The sequence below is a fragment of the Telmatherina bonti genome (genome assembly GCF_933228915.1).
Source record: "Telmatherina bonti genome assembly, chromosome: 4".
Taxonomy (NCBI): Eukaryota; Metazoa; Chordata; class Actinopteri; order Atheriniformes; family Telmatherinidae; genus Telmatherina; species Telmatherina bonti.
Window position 1 is genome coordinate 40,489,273 of NC_136622.1, and position 20,846 is coordinate 40,510,118.

At 54.8% G+C, this 20,846-nt stretch overlaps 1 protein-coding gene across 1 annotated transcript in view; it reads left to right on the forward strand.

The window, feature by feature from the left end:
- The window catches only part of LOC306754600 (plexin-B3-like), a gene marked incomplete at its 5' end in the record, with an annotated part of 70,452 nt that extends 62,280 nt beyond the window's left edge, over positions 1–8,172 (forward strand). Inside the window, 5 exons of the mRNA XM_079238617.1 lie at positions 6,712–6,859; positions 6,931–6,995; positions 7,076–7,151; positions 7,246–7,320; positions 7,395–8,172. Of these exons, the coding sequence (XP_079094743.1) occupies positions 6,712–6,859; positions 6,931–6,995; positions 7,076–7,151; positions 7,246–7,320; positions 7,395–7,499 (469 nt within the window). The 3' untranslated portion in view covers positions 7,500–8,172. The remainder of the gene's footprint in view (positions 1–6,711; positions 6,860–6,930; positions 6,996–7,075; positions 7,152–7,245; positions 7,321–7,394) is intronic.
- Positions 8,173–20,846: the final 12,674 nt, after the last annotated feature.

Genomic DNA, 20,846 nt, shown 5'->3' on the forward strand with positions numbered 1-20,846 from the left:
CTTTGACCCGTCTTTGTCTTTGACCCGTCCGTCTCTGACCCGTCTGTGTCTCTGACCCGTCTGTGTCTCTGACCCGTCTGTCTCTGACCCGTCTGTCTCTCTGACCCATCTGTGTCTCTGACCCGTCCGTCTCTGACCCGTCTGTGTCTCTGACCCGTCTGTCTCTGACCCGTCTGTCTCTCTGACCCATCTGTGTCTCTGACCCGTCCGTCTCTGACCCATTTGTCTCTCACCCGTCTGTCTCTTTGACTCGTCTGTCTCTGACCCGTCTGTCTCTCCGACCCGTCTGTCTCTGACCCGTCTGTCTCTCTGACCCATTTGTTTCTCACCCGTCTGTCTCATTGACCCGTCTGTCTCTCTGACCCATTTGTCTCTCACCCGTCTGTCTCTTTGACTCGTCTGTCTCTCACCCGTCTGTCTCTTTGACTCGTCTGTCTCTGACCCGTCTGTCTCTCCGACCCGTCTGTCTCTGACCCGTCTGTCTCTGACCCGTCCGTCTCTGACCCGTCTGTCTCTGACCCGTCCGTCTCTGACCCGTCCGTCTCTGACCCGTCTGTCTCTCTGACCCGTCTGTCTCCGACCCGTCTGTCTCTGACCCGTCCGTCTCTGACCCGTCCGTCTCTGACCCGTCCGTCTCTCTGACCCGTCTGTCTCTGACCCGTCCGTCTCTGACCCGTCCGTCTCTGACCCGTCCGTCTCTCTGACCCGTCTGTCTCTGACCCGTCTGTCTCTCTGACCCGTCTGTCTCCGACCCGTCTGTCTCTGACCCGTCCGTCTCTGACCCGTCTGTCTCTGACCCGTCCGTCTCTGACCCGTCCGTCTCTGACCCGTCTGTCTCTGACCCGTCTGTCTCTGACCCGTCTGTCTCTCTGACCCGTCTGTCTCTGACCCGTCCGTCTCTGACCCGTCTGTCTCTGACCCGTCCGTCTCTGACCCGTCTGTCTTTGACCCGTCCGTCTTTGACCCGTCCGTCTTTGACCCGTCCGTCTTTGACCCGTCCGTCTCTGACCCGTCCGTCTCTGACCCGTCTGTCTCTCTGACCCATTTGTCTCTCACCCGTCTGTCTCTCTGACCCGTCCGTCTCTGACCCGTCTGTCTCTGACCCGTCTGTCTCTGACCCGTCTGTCTCTCTGACCCGTCTGTCTCTGACCCGTCCGTCTCTGACCCGTCTGTCTCTGACCCGTCCGTCTCTGACCCGTCTGTCTTTGACCCGTCCGTCTTTGACCCGTCCGTCTTTGACCCGTCCGTCTTTGACCCGTCCGTCTCTGACCCGTCCGTCTCTCACCCGTCTGTCTCTCTGACCCATTTGTCTCTCACCCGTCTGTCTCTCTGACCCGTCCGTCTCTGACCCGTCCGTCTCTGACCCGTCTGTCTCTCTGACCCATTTGTCTCTCACCCGTCTGTCTCTCTGACCCGTCCGTCTCTGACCCGTCTGTCTCTGACCCGTCCGTCTCTGACCCGTCCGTCTTTGACCCGTCCGTCTTTGACCCGTCCGTCTTTGACCCGTCCGTCTCTGACCCGTCTGTGTGTCTGACCCGTCCGTCTCTGACCCGTCCGTCTTTGACCCGTCCGTCTTTGACCCGTCCGTCTTTGACCCGTCTGTCTCTCTGACCCGTCCGTCTCTGACCCGTCTGTCTCTGACCCGTCCGTCTCTGATCCGTCTGTCTCTCTGACCCGTCCGTCTCTGACCCGTCTGTCTCTGACCCGTCTGTCTCTCTGACCCGTCCGTCTCTGACCCGTCTGTCTCTGACCCGTCCGTCTCTGATCCGTCTGTCTCTCTGACCCGTCCGTCTCTGACCCGTCCGTCTCTGACCCGTCTGTCTCTGACCCGTCTGTCTCTCTGACCCGTCCGTCTCTGACCCGTCTGTCTCTCTGACCCGTCTGTCTCTGACCCGTCTGTCTCTCTGACCCGTCCGTCTCTGACCCGTCTGTCTCTCTGACCCGTCCGTCTCTGATCCGTCCGTCTCTGACCCGTCCGTCTCTGATCCGTCCGTCTCTGATCCGTCCGTCTCTGACCCGTCTGTCTCTCTGACCCGTCCGTGTCTTTGACCCGTCTGTCTCTGACCCGTCCGTCTCTGACCCGTCTGTCTCTCTGACCCGTCTGTCTCTGACCCGTCTGTGTCTCTGACCCGTCTGTCTCTGACCCGTCTGTCTCTCTGACCCGTCTCTCTGACCCGTCTGTGTCTCTGACCCGTCTGTCTCTGACCCGTCTGTCTCTCTGACCCGTCCGTCTCTGACCCGTCTGTCTCTCTGACCCGTCTGTCTCTCTGATCCGTCTGTCTCTCTGACCCGTCTGTGTCTCTGATCCGTCCGTCTTTGATCCGTCCGTCTCTGACCCGTCTGTCTCTGACCCGTCTGTGTCTCTGATCCGTCCGTCTTTGATCCGTCCGTCTCTGACCCGTCCGTCTCTGACCCGTCTGTCTCTCTGATCCGTCTGTCTCTCTGACCCGTCCGTCTCTGACCCGTCCGTCTCTGACCCGTCTGTCTCTCTGACCCGTCTGTGTCTTTGACCCGTCTGTCTCTGACCCGTCTGTCTCTGACCCGTCTGTCTCTCTGACCCGTCTGTGTCTTTGACCCGTCCGTCTCTGACCCGTCTGTCTCTCTGACCCGTCTGTGTCTGACCCGTCCGTCTCTGACCCGTCTGTCTCTCTGACCCGTCTGTCTCTCTGACCCGTCCGTCTCTGACCCGTCTGTCTCTCTGACCCGTCCGTCTCTGACCCGTCCGTCTCTGACCCGTCTGTCTCTGACCCGTCTGTCTCTCTGACCCGTCCGTCTCTGACCCGTCTGTCTCTCTGACCCGTCTGTCTCTGACCCGTCTGTCTCTCTGACCCGTCTGTCTCTGACCCGTCTGTCTCTCTGACCCGTCTGTCTCTGACCCGTCTGTGTCTTTGACCCGTCCGTCTCTGACCCGTCCATCTCTGACCCGTCTGTCTCTCTGACCCGTCTGTGTCTTTGACCCGTCCGTCTCTGACCCGTCCGTCTCTGACCCGTCCGTCTCTGACCCGTCTGTCTCTGACCCGTCTGTCTCTCTGACCCGTCTGTCTCTGACCCGTCCGTCTCTGACCCGTCTGTCTCTGACCCGTCCGTCTCTGACCCGTCTGTCTTTGACCCATCCGTCTTTGACCCGTCCGTCTTTGACCCGTCCGTCTTTGACCCGTCCGTCTCTGACCCGTCCGTCTCTGACCCGTCTGTCTCTCTGACCCATTTGTCTCTCACCCGTCTGTCTCTCTGACCCGTCCGTCTTTGACCCGTCCGTCTCTGACCCGTCTGTCTCTGACCCGTCCGTCTCTGACCCGTCCGTCTTTGACCCGTCCGTCTTTGACCCGTCCGTCTTTGACCCGTCCGTCTCTGACCCGTCTGTGTGTCTGACCCGTCCGTCTCTGACCCGTCCGTCTTTGACCCGTCCGTCTTTGACCCGTCTGTCTCTCTGACCCGTCCGTCTCTGACCCGTCTGTCTCTGACCCGTCCGTCTCTGATCCGTCTGTCTCTCTGACCCGTCCGTCTCTGACCCGTCTGTCTCTGACCCGTCTGTCTCTCTGACCCGTCCGTCTCTGACCCGTCTGTCTCTCTGACCCGTCCGTCTCTGACCCGTCCGTCTCTGATCCGTCTGTCTCTCTGACCCGTCCGTCTCTGACCCGTCCGTCTCTGACCCGTCTGTCTCTGACCCGTCTGTCTCTCTGACCCGTCCGTCTCTGACCCGTCTGTCTCTCTGACCCGTCTGTCTCTGACCCGTCTGTCTCTCTGACCCGTCCGTCTCTGACCCGTCTGTCTCTCTGACCCGTCCGTCTCTGATCCGTCCGTCTCTGACCCGTCCGTCTCTGATCCGTCCGTCTCTGATCCGTCCGTCTCTGACCCGTCTGTCTCTCTGACCCGTCCGTGTCTTTGACCCGTCTGTCTCTGACCCGTCCGTCTCTGACCCGTCTGTCTCTCTGACCCGTCTGTCTCTGACCCGTCTGTGTCTCTGACCCGTCTGTCTCTGACCCGTCTGTCTCTGACCCGTCCGTCTCTGACCCGTCTGTCTCTGACCCGTCCGTCTCTGACCCGTCTGTCTCTCTGACCCGTCTCTCTGACCCGTCTGTCTCTCTGACCCGTCCGTCTCTGACCCGTCTGTCTCTCTGACCCGTCTGTCTCTCTGATCCGTCTGTCTCTCTGACCCGTCTGTGTCTCTGATCCGTCCGTCTTTGATCCGTCCGTCTCTGACCCGTCTGTCTCTGACCCGTCTGTGTCTCTGATCCGTCCGTCTTTGATCCGTCCGTCTCTGACCCGTCCGTCTCTGACCCGTCTGTCTCTCTGATCCGTCTGTCTCTCTGACCCGTCCGTCTCTGACCCGTCCGTCTCTGACCCGTCTGTCTCTCTGACCCGTCTGTCTCTGACCCGTCTGTCTCTGACCCGTCTGTGTCTTTGACCCGTCTGTCTCTGACCCGTCTGTCTCTGACCCGTCTGTCTCTCTGACCCGTCTGTGTCTTTGACCCGTCCGTCTCTGACCCGTCTGTCTCTCTGACCCGTCTGTGTCTGACCCGTCCGTCTCTGACCCGTCTGTCTCTCTGACCCGTCTGTCTCTCTGACCCGTCCGTCTCTGACCCGTCTGTCTCTCTGACCCGTCCGTCTCTGACCCGTCCGTCTCTGACCCGTCTGTCTCTGACCCGTCTGTCTCTCTGACCCGTCCGTCTCTGACCCGTCTGTCTCTCTGACCCGTCTGTCTCTGACCCGTCTGTCTCTCTGACCCGTCCGTCTCTGACCCGTCTGTCTCTCTGACCCGTCCGTCTCTGATCCGTCCGTCTCTGACCCGTCCGTCTCTGATCCGTCCGTCTCTGATCCGTCCGTCTCTGACCCGTCTGTCTCTCTGACCCGTCCGTGTCTTTGACCCGTCTGTCTCTGACCCGTCCGTCTCTGACCCGTCTGTCTCTCTGACCCGTCTGTCTCTGACCCGTCTGTGTCTCTGACCCGTCTGTCTCTGACCCGTCTGTCTCTGACCCGTCCGTCTCTGACCCGTCTGTCTCTCTGACCCGTCTGTCTCTCTGACCCGTCTGTCTCTCTGACCCGTCCGTCTCTGACCCGTCTGTCTCTCTGACCCGTCTGTCTCTCTGATCCGTCTGTCTCTCTGACCCGTCCGTCTCTGATCCGTCCGTCTCTGACCCGTCTGTCTCTGACCCGTCTGTCTCTGACCCGTCTGTGTCTCTGATCCGTCCGTCTTTGATCCGTCCGTCTCTGACCCGTCTGTCTCTCTGATCCGTCTGTCTCTCTGACCCGTCCGTCTCTGACCCGTCCGTCTCTGACCCGTCTGTCTCTCTGACCCGTCTGTGTCTTTGACCCGTCTGTCTCTGACCCGTCTGTCTCTGACCCGTCTGTCTCTCTGACCCGTCTGTGTCTTTGACCCGTCCGTCTCTGACCCGTCTGTCTCTCTGACCCGTCTGTGTCTGACCCGTCCGTCTCTGACCCGTCTGTCTCTCTGACCCGTCTGTCTCTCTGACCCGTCCGTCTCTGACCCGTCTGTCTCTCTGACCCGTCCGTCTCTGATCCGTCCGTCTTTGATCCGTCCGTCTCTGACCCGTCTGTCTCTCTGACCCGTCTGTCTCTGACCCGTCTGTGTCTCTGACCCGTCTGTGTCTCTGACCCGTCCGTCTCTGACCCGTCTGTCTCTCTGACCCGTCCGTCTCTGACCCGTCCGTCTCTGACCCGTCTGTCTCTCTGACCCGTCTGTGTCTTTGACCCGTCTGTCTCTGACCCGTCCGTCTCTGACCCGTCTGTCTCTGACCCGTCCGTCTCTGACCCGTCTGTCTCTCTGACCCGTCTGTCTCTCTGACCCGTCCGTCTCTGACCCGTCTGTCTCTCTGACCCGTCTGTCTCCCTGACCCGTCTGTCTCTCTGACCCGTCTGTCTCTGACCCGTCTGTCTCTCTGACCCGTCTGTCTCCCTGACCCGTCTGTCTCTGACCCGTCTGTCTCTCTGACCCGTCTGTCTCCCTGACCCGTCTGTCTCTGACCCGTCCGTCTCTGACCCGTCCGTCTCTGAGCCGTCCGTCCCTGACCCGTCCGTCCCTGAGCCGTCCGTCTCTGACCCGTCCCTCCCTGAGCCGTCCGTCCCTGACCCGTCCGTCCCTGACCCGTCCGTCTCTGAGCCGTCCGTCCCTGACCCGTCCGTCCCTGAGCCGTCCGTCTCTGACCCGTCCCTCCCTGAGCCGTCCGTCTCTGACCCGTCCGTCCCTGAGCCGTCCGTCCCTGACCCGTCCGTCCCTGAGCCGTCCGTCTCTGACCCGTCCGTCCCTGACCCGTCCGTCTCTGACCCGTCCGTCCCTGACCCGTCTGTCTCTGACCCGTCCGTCTCTGACCCGTCTGTCTTGCTTACCCGTCTGTCTCTGACCCGTCTGTCTCTGACCCGTCTGTCTTGCTTACCAGTCTGTCTCTGACCCGTCCGTCTCTGACCCGTCTGTCTCTGACCCGTCTGTCTTGCTTACCCGTCTGTCTCTGACCCGTCCGTCTCTGACCCGTCCGTCTCTGACCCGTCCGTCTCTGACCGTCTGTCTCTGACCCGTCCGTCCCTGACCCGTCTGTCTCTGACCCGTCCGTCTCTGACCCGTCTGTCTTGCTTACCCGTCCGTCTCTGACCCGTCTGTCTCTGACCCGTCCGTCTCTGACCCGTCTGTCTCTGACCCGTCCGTCTCTGACCCGTCCGTCTCTGACCCGTCTGTCTCTGACCCGTATGTGTCTCCAGTCTCCCGCTGCGGTTTTGGGTCAACATCCTGAAGAATCCCCAGTTCGTTCTGGACGTCCAGGTCACTGACAGCATCGACGCTGTCCTGTCTGTCATCGCTCAGACGTTCATCGACTCCTGCACCACCTCGGAGCACAAAGTGGGCCGGGTACGACCCGTCTGTCTGTCCTTGCGCGTGCTGATGTCACGCCGTCTCATTGTGACTTTTTGTCCAATCAGGACTCTCCTGTCAACAAGCTGCTGTACGCCAGAGAGATCCCCCGCTACAAGCAGCTGGTGGAGAGGTGAGACGCTTTCCTCTTGTTGCCATGGAAACACTGAGTATGGTCCAGGTAGAGATGTGTGTGTGTGTGTGTGTGTACAGGTATTACAGCGACATCCACAGCGCTGCCTCTGGCTGTTATCAGGAGATGAACTCCACCCTCACCGAGCTGTCTGGGGTCAGTGAGCACACCTGTCTGATCACATGACTACACCTGTCCTGTGGGTCACATGTCCAGCTGTCCCTTTCTGTCCCTTTCTGTCTGTTTGCAGAGTTTTGCCTCAGACATGAACAACCTTGTTGCTCTCCACGAACTCTACAAGTACATCAACAAATATTATGACCAGGTAAAACACACACAATCGTCGGTGACGTGACAAGTGGACACGTCCAGACTCACCTGTCCCCACCTTCCTTTCAGATTATCATGTCCCTGGAGGAGGACAACTACTGTCAGAAGATGCAGCTGGCCTATCGGCTGCAGCAGGTTGCTGCCCTGGTGGAGAATAAAGTCACGGATCTCTGACATGCTGCTGGCAATCAGTAACAGCAGCTCCGATTGGACAATTCGTCTTCCTGCTGAATGTGTGTGTGTGTGTGTGTGTGTGTGTGTGTGATGAGCTTTTTAAAGTCCCATTCCCTTGCTTTAAACCAACCCGATGTTAACTGGGGTTAATATTGACGAGAGTTAACGAGGTTAACCACTGTTAGCTTATTTTTAGAAATGTCAACTGAACCTAAACTGATGACAATCTAACCAATCAGATCAGGGAGCATCATCATCACCTGCTGCCTTGCACGACATTTCCCAGAGTTCTCTGCTTCCAGTTAGTCAAAAAGCACAACTTATTATACTCTGGTCACACGTATTGATCATTGATCGAATGATGTCAGAGCTCCGGGTGTGTGGACCGGGCCTGAGGACCGGGTGTGCGGACCGGGCGTGCGGACCGGGCCTGAGGACTGGACGTGCGGACTGGGCGTGCGGACCGGGCGTGCGGACTGGGCGTGCGGACTGGGCGTGCGGACCGGGCGTGCGGACTGGGCGTGCGGACTGGGCGTGCGGACCGGGCCTAAGGACCGGGTGTGCGGATCGGGCGTGCGGACTGGGCGTGCTGACCGGGCCTAAGGACCGGGTGTGCGGATCGGGCGTGCGGACTGGGCGTGCGGACTGGGCGTGCGGACTGGGCCTAAGGATCGGGTGTGCGGATCGGGCGTGCGGACCGGGCGTGCGGACCGGGCCTGAGGACTGGACGTGCGGACTGGGCGTGCGGACCGGGCGTGCGGACTGGGCGTGCGGACTGGGCGTGCGGACCGGGCCTAAGGACCGGGTGTGCGGATCGGGCGTGCGGACTGGGCGTGCTGACCGGGCCTAAGGACCGGGTGTGCGGATCGGGCGTGCGGACTGGGCGTGCGGACTGGGCGTGCGGACTGGGCCTAAGGATCGGGTGTGCGGATCGGGCGTGCGGACTGGGCGTGCTGACCGGGCCTAAGGACCGGGTGTGCGGATCGGGCGTGCGGACTGGGCGTGCGGACCGGGCGTGCGGACCGGGCCTGAGGACTGGACGTGCGGACCGGGCGTGCGGACCGGGCGTGCGGACCGGGCCTAAGGACCGGGCCTGAGGACTGGGCGTGCGGACTGGGCGTGCGGACTGGGCGTGCGGACCGGGCGTGCGGACTGGGAGTGCGGACCGGGCCTAAGGACCGGGCGTGCGGACCGGGCGTGCGGACCGGGCGTGCGGACCGGGCGTGCGGACCAGGCCTAAGGACCGGGCCTGAGGACTGGGCGTGCGGACCGGGCGTGCGGACCGGGCGTGAGGACCGGGCCTGAGGACCGGGCGTGCGGACCGGGCGTGCGGACCGGGCGTGCGGACCGGGCGTGCGGACTGGGCGTGCGGACCGGGCGTGCGGACCGGGCGTGCGGACCGGGCGTGCGGACCGGGCGTGCGGACCGGGCGTGCGGACCGGGCCTGAGGACTGGACGTGCGGACCGGGCGTGCGGACCGGGCGTGCGGACCGGGCCTAAGGACCGGGCCTGAGGACTGGGCGTGCGGACTGGGCGTGCGGACTGGGCGTGCGGACCGGGCGTGCGGACTGGGAGTGCGGACCGGGCCTAAGGACCGGGCCTGAGGACTGGGCGTGCGGACTGGGCGTGCGGACCGGGCGTGCGGACTGGGCGTGCGGACCGGGCCTAAGGACCGGGCCTGAGGACTGGGCGTGCGGACCGGGCGTGCGGACCGGGCGTGCGGACCAGGCCTAAGGACCGGGCCTGAGGACCGGGCCTGAGGACTGGGCGTGCGGACCGGGCGTGCGGACCGGGCCTGAGGACCGGGCGTGCGGACCGGGCGTGCGGACCGGGCGTGCGGACTGGGCGTGCGGACCGGGCGTGCGGACCGGGCGTGCGGACTGGGCGTGTGTGTATTTCTGCAGTCATTCCTGGACATGAAAGCAGAAACTGGAGTCATACTGAATGCCGAACTGAAACCTGTCAAACCTGCTGATCAAAGAGCCAATCAATAATAAAAACAATCAAAACTCTGTTAAATGAACTACTAGAGTGTGTGTGTGTGTGTGTGTGTGTGTGTGTATTATGCAAATTAACTTATGGCGTGTACATACTGTGAAAGTTGTTTATTAATCCCAGCTGTGCCTTCAGTTTTGCAGCTAGGTGGTGCTGTTTGTTCAGCAAGCAGCCGTAATGCTGGAGCCCCAAGGCATGATGGGAAATTAAATGTTTATACTTTTACTAAACAAGAGAAAAAAAACAGCAATAAACAACAGGTGATCTCACCTGAGGAGCGGACTGGGTCAGTAAATGTGTTAACTGAATTTCCAGTGGTCGTCATGGTTACAGATGCTGAACCATGATAACAATAACATTACCATGTTGTCATGGAGACAGCAGATCGTGTTGTCATGGAGACAGCAGATCGTGTTGTCATGGAGGCAGTAGATCTCTACCAATGGCTGACACCAGAACCTTCAGGTCCACCAGAACTGTGTTGATTGATGATTAAAAGTCTTATTGATGACTGAAAACCGATCGACTTAAAATCTGGGACCTCTGATCAGAACTTTATGATATTTTTTCACTGAGAACAGTTAGTAACCAGAACCAGAACCAGCTGTTTGGACCAGAACTTAAAACCAGCTCAGATGCAGTGAAGCTACCTTTGGACCATACTGTATGTTGCCAGGAAACAATACCTAGAGTCCCTACCTAACCGGTCCTGATACCAGGTCATGTCTGATACTGGACCTGATACTGGACCTGATACCAGGTCATGTCTGATACTGGACCTGATACTGGACCTGATACCAGGTCATGTCTGATACTGGACCTGATACTGGACCTGATACCAGGTCATGTCTGATACTGGACCTGATACTGGACCTGATACCAGCTCAGGTCTGATACTGGACCTGATACTGGACCTGATACCAGCTCAGGTCTGATACTGGACCTGATACTGGACCTGATACCAGGTCATGTCTGATACTGGACCTGATACTGGACCTGATACCAGGTCATGTCTGATACTGGACCTGATACTGGACCTGATACCAGCTCAGGTCTGATACTGGACCTGATACTGGACCTGATACCAGCTCAGGTCTGATACTGGACCTGATACTGGACCTGATACCAGGTCATGTCTGATACTGGACCTGATACTGGACCTGATACCAGGTCATGTCTGATACTGGACCTGATACTGGACCTGATACCAGCTCAGGTCTGATACTGGACCTGATACTGGACCTGATACCAGCTCAGGTCTGATACTGGACCTGATACTGGACCTGACACTGGCTCAGGTCCCAGTTCCTTCCAGGTGGACTGTCCCAGTTCCCACCTGGTGGACTGTCCCAGTTCCTGGTGGACTGTCCCAGTTCCTTCCTGGTGGACTGTCCCAGTTTCTTCCAGGTGGACTGTCCCAGTTCCCTCCTGGTGGACTGTCCCAGTTCCCTCCTGGTGGACTGTCCCAGTTTCTTCCAGGTGGACTGTCCCAGTTCCTGGTGGTTCCTGGTGGACTGTCCCAGTTCCCTCCTGGTGGACTGTCCCAGTTCCTTCCTGGTGGACTGTCCCAGTTTCTTCCAGGTGGACTGTCCCAGTTCCTGGTGGTTCCTGGTGGACTGTCCCAGTTCCTGGTGGTTCCTGGTGGACTGTCCCAGTTTCTTCCAGGTGGACTGTCCCAGTTCCTGGTGGTTCCTGGTGGACTGTCCCAGTTTCTTCCAGGTGGACTGTCCCAGTTCCTGGTGGTTCCTGGTGGACTGTCCCAGTTTCTTCCAGGTGGACTGTCCCAGCTCCTGGTGGTTCCTGGTGGACTGTCCCAGTTTCTTCCAGGTGGACTGTCCCAGTTCCTGGTGGTTCCTGGTGGACTGTCCCAGTTTCTTCCAGGTGGACTGTCCCAGTTCCTGGTGGTTCCAGGTGGACTGTCCCAGTTTCTTCCTGGTGGACTGTCCCAGTTCCTAATGGTTCCTGGTGGACTGTCCCAGTTTCTTCCAGGTGGACTGTCCCAGTTCCTGGTGGTTCCTGGTGGACTGTCCCAGTTCCCTCCTGGTGGACTGTCCCAGTTCCTTCCTGGTGGACTGTCCCAGTTTCTTCCAGGTGGACTGTCCCAGTTCCTGGTGGTTCCTGGTGGACCGTCCCAGTTCCCTCCTGGTGGACTGTCCCAGTTCCTTCCTGGTGGACTGTCCCAGTTTCTTCCAGGTGGACTGTCCCAGTTCCTGGTGGTTCCTGGTGGACTGTCCCAGTTTCTTCCAGGTGAACTGTCCCAGTTCCTGGTGGTTCCTGGTGGACTGTCCCAGTTCCTTCTTGGTGGACTGTCCCAGTTCCTGGTGGACTGTCCCAGTTCCTTCCTGGTGGACTGTCCCAGTTCCTTCTGGTGGACTGTCCCAGTTCCTTCCTGGTGGACTGTCCCAGTTCCTGGTGGTTCCTGGTGGACTGTCCCAGTTCCTGGTGGTTCCTGGTGGACTGTCCCAGTTTCTTCCAGGTGAACTGTCCCAGTTGCTGGTGGTTCCTGGTGGACTGTCCCAGTTTCTTCCAGGTGGACTGTCCCAGTTCCTTCCTGGTGGACTGTCCCAGTTCCTTCCTGGTGGACAGTCCCAGTTCCTTCTGGTGGACTGTCCCAGTTCCTTCCTGGTGGACTGTCCCAGTTCCCTCCTGGTGGACAGTACCAGTTCCTTCTGGTGGACTGTCCCAGTTCCTTCCTGGTGGACAGTCCCAGTTCCTTCTGGTGGACTGTCCCAGTTCCTTCCTGGTGGACTGTCCCAGTTCCTTCCAGGTGGACTGTCCCAGTTCCTGGTGGTTCCTGGTGGACTGTCCCAGTTCCTTCCTGGTGGACTGTCCCAGTTCCTTCCTGGTGGACTGTCCCAGTTTCTTCCAGGTGGACTGTCCCAGTTCCTTCCAGGTGGACTGTCCCAGTTCCTTCCTGGTGGACTGTCCCAGTTTCTTCCAGGTGGACTGTCCCAGCTCCTGGTGGTTCCTGGTGGACTGTCCCAGTTCCTTCCTGGTGGACTGTCCCAGTTCCTTCCTGGTGGACTGTCCCAGTTTCTTCCAGGTGGACTGTCCCAGTTCCTTCCTGGTGGACTGTCCCAGTTCCTTCCTGGTGGACTGTCCCAGTTTCTTCCAGGTGGACTGTCCCAGCTCCTGGTGGTTCCTGGTGGACTGTCCCAGTTTCTTCCAGGTGGACTGTCCCAGTTCCTGGTGGTTCCTGGTGGACTGTCCCAGTTCCTTCCTGGTGGACTGTCCCAGTTCCTTCCTGGTGGACTGTCCCAGTTTCTTCCAGGTGGACTGTCCCAGCTCCTGGTGGTTCCTGGTGGACTGTCCCAGTTTCTTCCAGGTGGACTGTCCCAGTTCCTGGTGGTTCCTGGTGGACTGTCCCAGTTCCTTCCTGGTGGACTGTCCCAGTTCCTTCCTGGTGGACTGTCCCAGTTTCTTCCAGGTGGACTGTCCCAGCTCCTGGTGGTTCCTGGTGGATTGTCCCAGTTTCTTCCAGGTGGACTGTCCCAGTTCCTGGTGGTTCCTGGTGGACTGTCCCTGGTGTCCTTACAAGTAAGATGACTGGACTGGATCCAGCCGCTGGACTCTGACCGGGCCCCTCTACAGAGCAGAACTGCAGACAGGTTTTGGCAGACACTGTTCCTGCTGCTGGTTTCTGGTTCTTGCTTCTTCTGCTGATATTCTTTGTATTATTTTACCTTGGACTTCACCTGTAATTTTTCGTAGCGGATCCTGCTTGCATGCGATGATGATGATGATGATGATGACGATGATGATGATTTATGGTACTTCTTCTACATAATTTTAAACTTTGCTGTTTGGGGGCGTGGCTTAAGATGGTCACAGTTTGATTTTGGTCTCTTATTGGTCAAATTTTGTGACTGTTTTTTTCTTACTAAAACATCATAATTAAAGTTTTTCACTTCCTGTGTACAGTTTGCTAATAGTGTGTAAGTTGTGTCTGATGATGAAGATGAGGATGAAGAGGAGGCCGTCTCTAATGGAAATGTGTTTTTACTACACAGGAGGACAAGCTAAACATGTCTTCAATAAAGTTTTCTTTTTTCCTTATTTAAGCTGGTCTGTTTTTATAATTGCCGTCTCCACTCTGTCCCCTCCACTCTGTCCCCTCCACTCTGTCTCCTCCACTCTGTCTCCTCCACTCTGTCTCCTCCACTCTGTCGTCTCCACTCTGTCGTCTCCACTCTGTCTCCTCCACTCTGTCCCCTCCACTCTGTCCCCTCCACTCTGTCTCCTCCACTCTGTCTCCTCCACTCTGTCTCCTCCACTCTGTCGTCTCCACTCTGTCGTCTCCACTCTGTCTCCTCCACTCTGTCTCCTCCACTCTGTCGTCTCCACTCTGTCGTCTCCACTCTGTCGTCTCCACTCTGTCTCCTCCACTCTGTCGTCTCCACTCTGTCGTCTCCACTCTGTCTCCTCCACTCTGTCGTCTCCACTCTGTCTCCTCCACTCTGTCGTCTCCACTCTGTCTCCTCCACTCTGTCTCCTCCACTCTGTCTCCTCCACTCTGTCTCCTCCACTCTGTCTCCTCCACTCTGTCTCCTCCACTCTGTCTCCTCCACTCTGTCGTCTCCACTCTGTCTCCTCCGCTCTGTCTCCTCCGCTCTGTCTCCTCCGCTCTGTCCCCTCCGCTCTGTCCCCTCCGCTCTGTCCCCTCCGCTCTGTCTCCTCCGCTCTGTCTCCTCCGCTCTGTCTCCTCCGCTCTGTCTCCTCCGCTCTGTCCCCTCCGCTCTGTCCCCTCCGCTCTGTCCCCTCCGCTCTGTCTCCTCCGCTCTGTCTCCTCCGCTCTGTCTCCTCCGCTCTGTCGTCTCCGCTCTGTCGTCTCCGCTCTGTCGTCTCCGCTCTGTCTCCTCCGCTCTGTCGTCTCCGCTCTGTCTCCTCCGCTCTGTCGTCTCCGCTCTGTCGTCTCCGCTCTGTCTCCTCCGCTCTGTCTCCTCCGCTCTGTCGTCTCCGCTCTGTCTCCTCCGCTCTGTCTCCTCCGCTCTGTCGTCTCCGCTCTGTCTCCTCCGCTCTGTCTCCTCCGCTCTGTCTCCTCCGCTCTGTCGTCTCCGCTCTGTCGTCTCCGCTCTGTCTCCTCCGCTCTGTCTCCTCCGCTCTGTCTCCTCCGCTCTGTCGTCTCCGCTCTGTCGTCTCCGCTCTGTCTCCTCCGCTCTGTCTCCTCCGCTCTGTCGTCTCCGCTCTGTCGTCTCCGCTCTGTCGTCTCCGCTCTGTCTCCTCCGCTCTGTCGTCTCCACTCTGTCTCCTCCACTCTGTCGTCTCCACTCTGTCTCCACTCTGTCCCCTCCGCTCTGTCTCCTCCACTCTGTCTCCTCCACTCTGTCGTCTCCACCTGTAATCTGTCTCCACCTGTAATGTGTCTCCACCTGTAAATTTTCTCCACCTGTAATCTGTCTCCACCTGTAATTTGTCTCCACCTGGATTCTGTCTCCACCTGTAAATTGTCTCCACCTGTAATCTGTCTCCACCTGTAAATTGTCTCCACCTGTAATCTGTCTCCACCTGTAAATTGTCTCCACCTGTATTCTTTCTCTACCCGTAATCTGTCTCCACCTGTAAATTGTCTCCACCTGTATTCTGTCTCCACCTGGATTCTGTCTCCACCTGTAAATTGTCTCCACCTGTAATCTGTCTCCACCTGTAAATTTTCTCCACCTGTAATCTGTCTCCACCTGTAAATTGTCTCCACCTGTAATCTGTCTCCACCTGTAAATTTTCTCCACCTGTAATCTGTCTCCACCTGTAAATTGTCTCCACCTGTATTCTTTCTCCACCCGTAATCTGTCTCCACCTGTAAATTGTCTCCACCTGTAAATTGTCTCCACCTGTATTCTGTCTCCACCTGTAATCTGTCTCCATCTATTATCTGTCTCCACCTGTAAATTGTCTCCACCCGTAATTTGTCTTCACCTGTAAATTGTCTCCACCTGTATTCTGTCTCCACCTGTAATCAGTCTCCACCTGTATTCTGTCTCCACCTGTAATCTGTCTCCACCTGTAAATTGTCTCCACCTGTATTCTGTCTCCACCTGTAAATAGTCTCCACCTGTAAATAGTCTCCACCTGTATTCTGTCTCCACCTGTAATCAGTCTCCACCTGTATTCTGTCTCCACCTGTAATCTGTCTCCACCTGTAAATTGTCTCCACCTGTAATCTGTCTCCACCTGTAAATTTTCTCCACCTGTAATCTGTCTCCACCTGTAAATTGTCTCCACCTGTAATCTGTCTCCACCTGTAAATTGTCTCCACCTGTAATCTGTCTCCACCTGTAAATTGTCTCCACCTGTAAATTGTCTCCACCTGTATTCTGTCTCCACCTTTAATCTGTCTCCACCTGTAATCTGTCTCCACCTGTAAATTGACTCCACCTGTAAATTGTCTCCACATGTAAACTGACTCCACCTGTATTCTGTCTCCACCTGTAAATTTTCTCCACCTGTAATCTGTCTCCACCTGTAAATTGTCTCCACCTGTAAATTGTCTCCACCTGTAATCTATCTCCACCTGTATTCTATCTCCACCTGTAAATTTTCTCCACCTGTAATCTGTCTCCACCGGTAAATTGTCTCCACCTGTAATCTGTCTCCACCTGTAAGATGTCTCCACCTGTATTCTTTCTCCACCTGTATTCTATCTCCACCTGTAAATTTTCTCCACCTGTAATCTATCTCCACCTGTATTCTATCTCCACCTGTAAATTTTCTCCACCTGTAATCTATCTCCACCTGTAATCTGTCTCCACCTGTAAATTGTCTCCACCTGTAATCTGTCTCCACCTGTAAATTGTCTCCACCTGTATTCTTTCTCCACCCGTAATCTGTCTCCACCTGTAAATTGTCTCCACCTGTAATCTGTCTCCACCTGGATTCTGTCTCCACCTGTAAATTGTCTCCACCTGTAATCTGTCTCCACCTGTAAATTGTCTCCACCTGTAATCTGTCTCCACCTGTAAATTGTCTCCACCTGTATTCTTTCTCCACCCGTAATCTATCTCCACCTGTAATCTGTCCCCACCTGGATTCTGTCTCCACCTGTAAATTGTCTCCACCTGTAATCTGTCTCCACCTGTAAATTGTCTCCACCTGTATTCTGTCTCCACCTGTAATCTTTCTCCACCTGTATTCTGTCTCCACCTGTATTCTGTCTCCACCCGTAATCTGTCTCCACCTGTAAATTTTCTCCACCTGTAATCTGTCTCCACCTGTATTCTGTCTCCACCCGTAATCTGTCTCCACCTGTAAATTGTCTCCACCTGTAATCTGTCTCCACCTGTAATCTGTCTCCACCTGTATTCTGTCTCCACCCGTAATCTGTCTCCACCTGTAAATTGTCTCCACCTGTATTCTGTCTCCACCTGTATTCTGTCTCCACCTGTAATCTGTCTCCACCTGTATTCTTTCTCCACCTGTAATCTGTCTCCACCTATTATCTCTCTCCACCTGTAAATTGTCTCCACCTGTATTCTGTCTCCACCTGTAAATTGTCTCCACCTGTATTCTGTCTCCACCTGTAATCTGTCTCCACCTATTATCTGTCTCCACCTGTAAATTGTCTCCACCTGTAATCTGTCTCCACCTGTAAATTGTCTCCACCTGTATTCTGTCTCCACCTGTAATCTGTCTCCATCTATTATCTGTCTCCACCTGTAAATTGTCTCCACCCGTAATTTGTCTTCACCTGTAAATTGTCTCCACCTGTATTCTGTCTCCACCTGTAATCAGTCTCCACCTGTATTCTGTCTCCACCTGTAATCTGTCTCCACCTGTAAATTGTCTCCACCTGTATTCTGTCTCCACCTGTATTCTGTCTCCACCTGTAAATAGTCTCCACCTGTATTCTGTCTCCACCTGTAATCAGTCTCCACCTGTATTCTGTCTCCACCTGTAATCTGTCTCCACCTGTAAATTGTCTCCACCTGTATTGTGTCTCCACCTGTATTCTTTCTCCACCTGTAATCTGTCTCCACCTGTAAATTTTCTCCACCTGTAATCTGTCTCCACCTGTAAATTGTCTCCACCTGTAAATTGTCTCCACCTGTATTCTGTCTCCACCTGTAATCTGTCTCCACCTGTAAATTGTCTCCACCTGTATTCTGTCTCCACCTGTATTCTGTCTCCACCTGTAATCTGTCTCCACCTGTAAATTTTCTCCACCTGTAATCTGTCTCCACCTGTATTCTGTCTCCACCTGTAAATTGTCTCCACATGTATTCTGTCTCCACCTGTAAATTATCTCCACCTGTATTCTGTCTCCACCTGTACTCAGTCTCCACCTGTATTTTGTCTCCACCTGTATTCTGTCTCCACCTGTAAATTGTCTCCACCTGTAATCTATCTCCACCTGTATTCTGTCTCCACCTGTAATCTGTCTCCACCTGTAAATTGTCTCCACCTGTATTCTTTCTCCACCTGTAATCTATCTCCACCTGTAATCTGTCTCCACCTGTAATTTGTCTCCACCTGTATTCTGTCTCCACCTGTAATCAGTCTCCACCTGGATTCTGTCTCCACCTGTAAATTGTCTCCACCTGTAATCTGTCTCCACCTGTAAATTGTCTCCACCTGTAATCTGTCTCCACCTGTAAATTGTCTCCACCTGTATTCTTTCTCCACCCGTAATCTGTCTCCACCTGTAAATTGTCTCCACCTGTAATCTGTCTCCACCTGTAAATTGTCTCCACCTGTATTCTGTCTCCACCTGTAAATTGTCTCCACCTGTATTCTTTCTCCACCTGTATTCTTTCTCCACCTGTATTCTGTCTCCACCCGTAATCTGTCTCCACCTGTAATCTATCTCCACCTGTAAATTTTCTCCACCTGTATTCTTTCTCCACCTGTAATCTGTCTCCACCTGTATTCTGTCTCCACCTGTAATCTGTCTCCACCTATTATCTGTCTCCACCTGTAAATTGTCTCCACCTGTAATCTGTCTCTACCTGTAAATTGTCTCCACCTGTATTCTGTCTCCACCTGTAAATTGTCTCCACCTGTAATCTGTCTCCACCTGTAAATTGTCTCCACCTGTATTCTGTCTCCACCTGTAATCTGTCTCCATCTATTATCTGCCTCCACCTGTAAATTGTCTCCACCCGTAATTTGTCTTCACCTGTAAATTGTCTCCACCTGTATTCTGTCTCCACCTGTAAATTGTCTCTACCTGTATTCTGTCTCCACCTGTAATCTGTCTCCACCTGTATTCTTTCTCCACCTGTAATCTGTCTCCACCTGGATTCTGTCTCCACCTGTAAATTGTCTCCACCTGTAATCTGTCTCCACCTGTAAATTGTCTCCACCTGTATTCTGTCTCCACCTGTAAATTGTCTCCACCTGTATTCTGTCTCCACCTGGATTCTTTCTCCACCTGTAAATTGTCTCCACCTGTAATCTGTCTCTACCTGTAAATTGTCTCCACCTGTATTCTGTCTCCACCTGTAAATTGTCTCCACCTGTATTCTGTCTCCACCTGGATTCTTTCTCCACCTGTAAATTGTCTCCACCTGTAACTTGTCTCCACCTGTATTCTTTCTCCACCTATAATCTGTCTCCACCTGTATTCTGTCTCCACCTGTAAATTGTCTCCACCTGTAATCTGTCTCCACCTGGATTCTGTCTCCACCTGTAAATTGTCTCCACCTGTAATCTGTCTCCACCTGTAAATTGTCTCCACCTGTAAATTGTCTCCACCTGTAATCTGTCTCCACCTGTAAATTGTCTCCACCTGTATTCTTTCTCCATCTGTAATCTGTCTCCACCTGTAATCTGTCTCCACCTGTATTCTGTCTCCACCTGTAATCAGTCTCCACCCTTAAATTGTCTCCACCTGTAAATTGTCTCAACCTGTATTCTTTCTCCACCTGTAATCTGTCTCCACCTGTATTCTGTCTCCACCTGTAATCTGTCTCCACCTATTATCTGTCTCCACCTGTAAATTGTCTCCACCTGTAATCTGTCTCTACCTGTATTCTGTCTCCACCTGTAATCTGTCTCCACCTATTATCTGTCTCCACCTGTAAATTGTCTCCACCTGTAATCTGTCTCCACCTGTAAATTGTCTCCACCTGTATTCTGTCTCCACCTGTAATCTGTCTCCATCTATTATCTTTCTCCACCTGTAAATTGTCTCCACCCGTAATTTGTCTTCACCTTTAAATTGTCTCCACCTGTATTCTGTCTCCACCTGTAAATTGTCTCCACCTGTATTCTGTCTCCACCTGTAATCTGTCTCCACCTGTATTCTTTCTCCACCTGTAATCTGTCTCCACCTGGATTCTGTCTCCACCTGTAAATTGTCTCCACCTGTAAATTGTCTCCACCTGTATTCTGTCTCCACCTGTAATCTGTCTCCACCTATTATCTTTCTCCACCTGTAAATTGTCTCCACCTGTAATCTGTCTCCACCTGTAAATTGTCTCCACCTGTATTCTGTCTCCACCTGTAATCTGTCTCCATCTATTATCTGTCTCCACCTGTAAATTGTCTCCACCCGTAATTTGTCTTCACCTGTAAATTGTCTCCACCTGTATTCTGTCTCCACCTGTAATCAGTCTCCACCTGTATTCTGTCTCCACCTGTAATCTGTCTCCACCTGTAAATTGTCTCCACCTGTATTCTGTCTCCACCTGTAATCTGTCTCCACCTGTAAATAGTCTCCACCTGTATTCTGTCTCCACCTGTAATCAGTCTCCACCTGTATTCTGTCTCCACCTGTATTCTGTCTCCACCTGTAATCTGTCTCCACCTGTAAATTTTCTCCACCTTTAATCTGTCTCCACCTGTATTCTGTCTCCACCTGTAATCAGTCTCCACCTGTATTCTGTCTCCACCTGTAAATTGTCTCTACCTGTATTCTGTCTCCACCTGTAATCTGTCTCCACCTGTAATCAGTGTCCACCTGTATTCTTTCTCCACCTGTAATCTGTCTCCACCTGGATTCTGTCTCCACCTGTAAATTGTCTCCACCTGTAAATTGTCTCCACCTGTATTCTGTCTCCACCTGTAATCTGTCTCCACCTATTATCTGTCTCCACCTGTAAATTGTCTCCACCTGTAATCTGTCTCCACCTGTAAATTGTCTCCACCTGTATTCTGTCTCCACCTGTAATCTGTCTCCTTCTATTATCTGTCTCCACCTGTAAATTGTCTCCACCCGTAATTTGTCTTCACCTGTAAATTGTCTCCACCTGTATTCTGTCTCCACCTGTAATCAGTCTCCACCTGTATTCTGTCTCCACCTGTAATCTGTCTCCACCTGTAAATTGTCTCCACCTGTATTCTGTCTCCACCTGTAATCTGTCTCCACCTGTAAATAGTCTCCACCTGTATTCTGTCTCCACCTGTAATCAGTCTCCA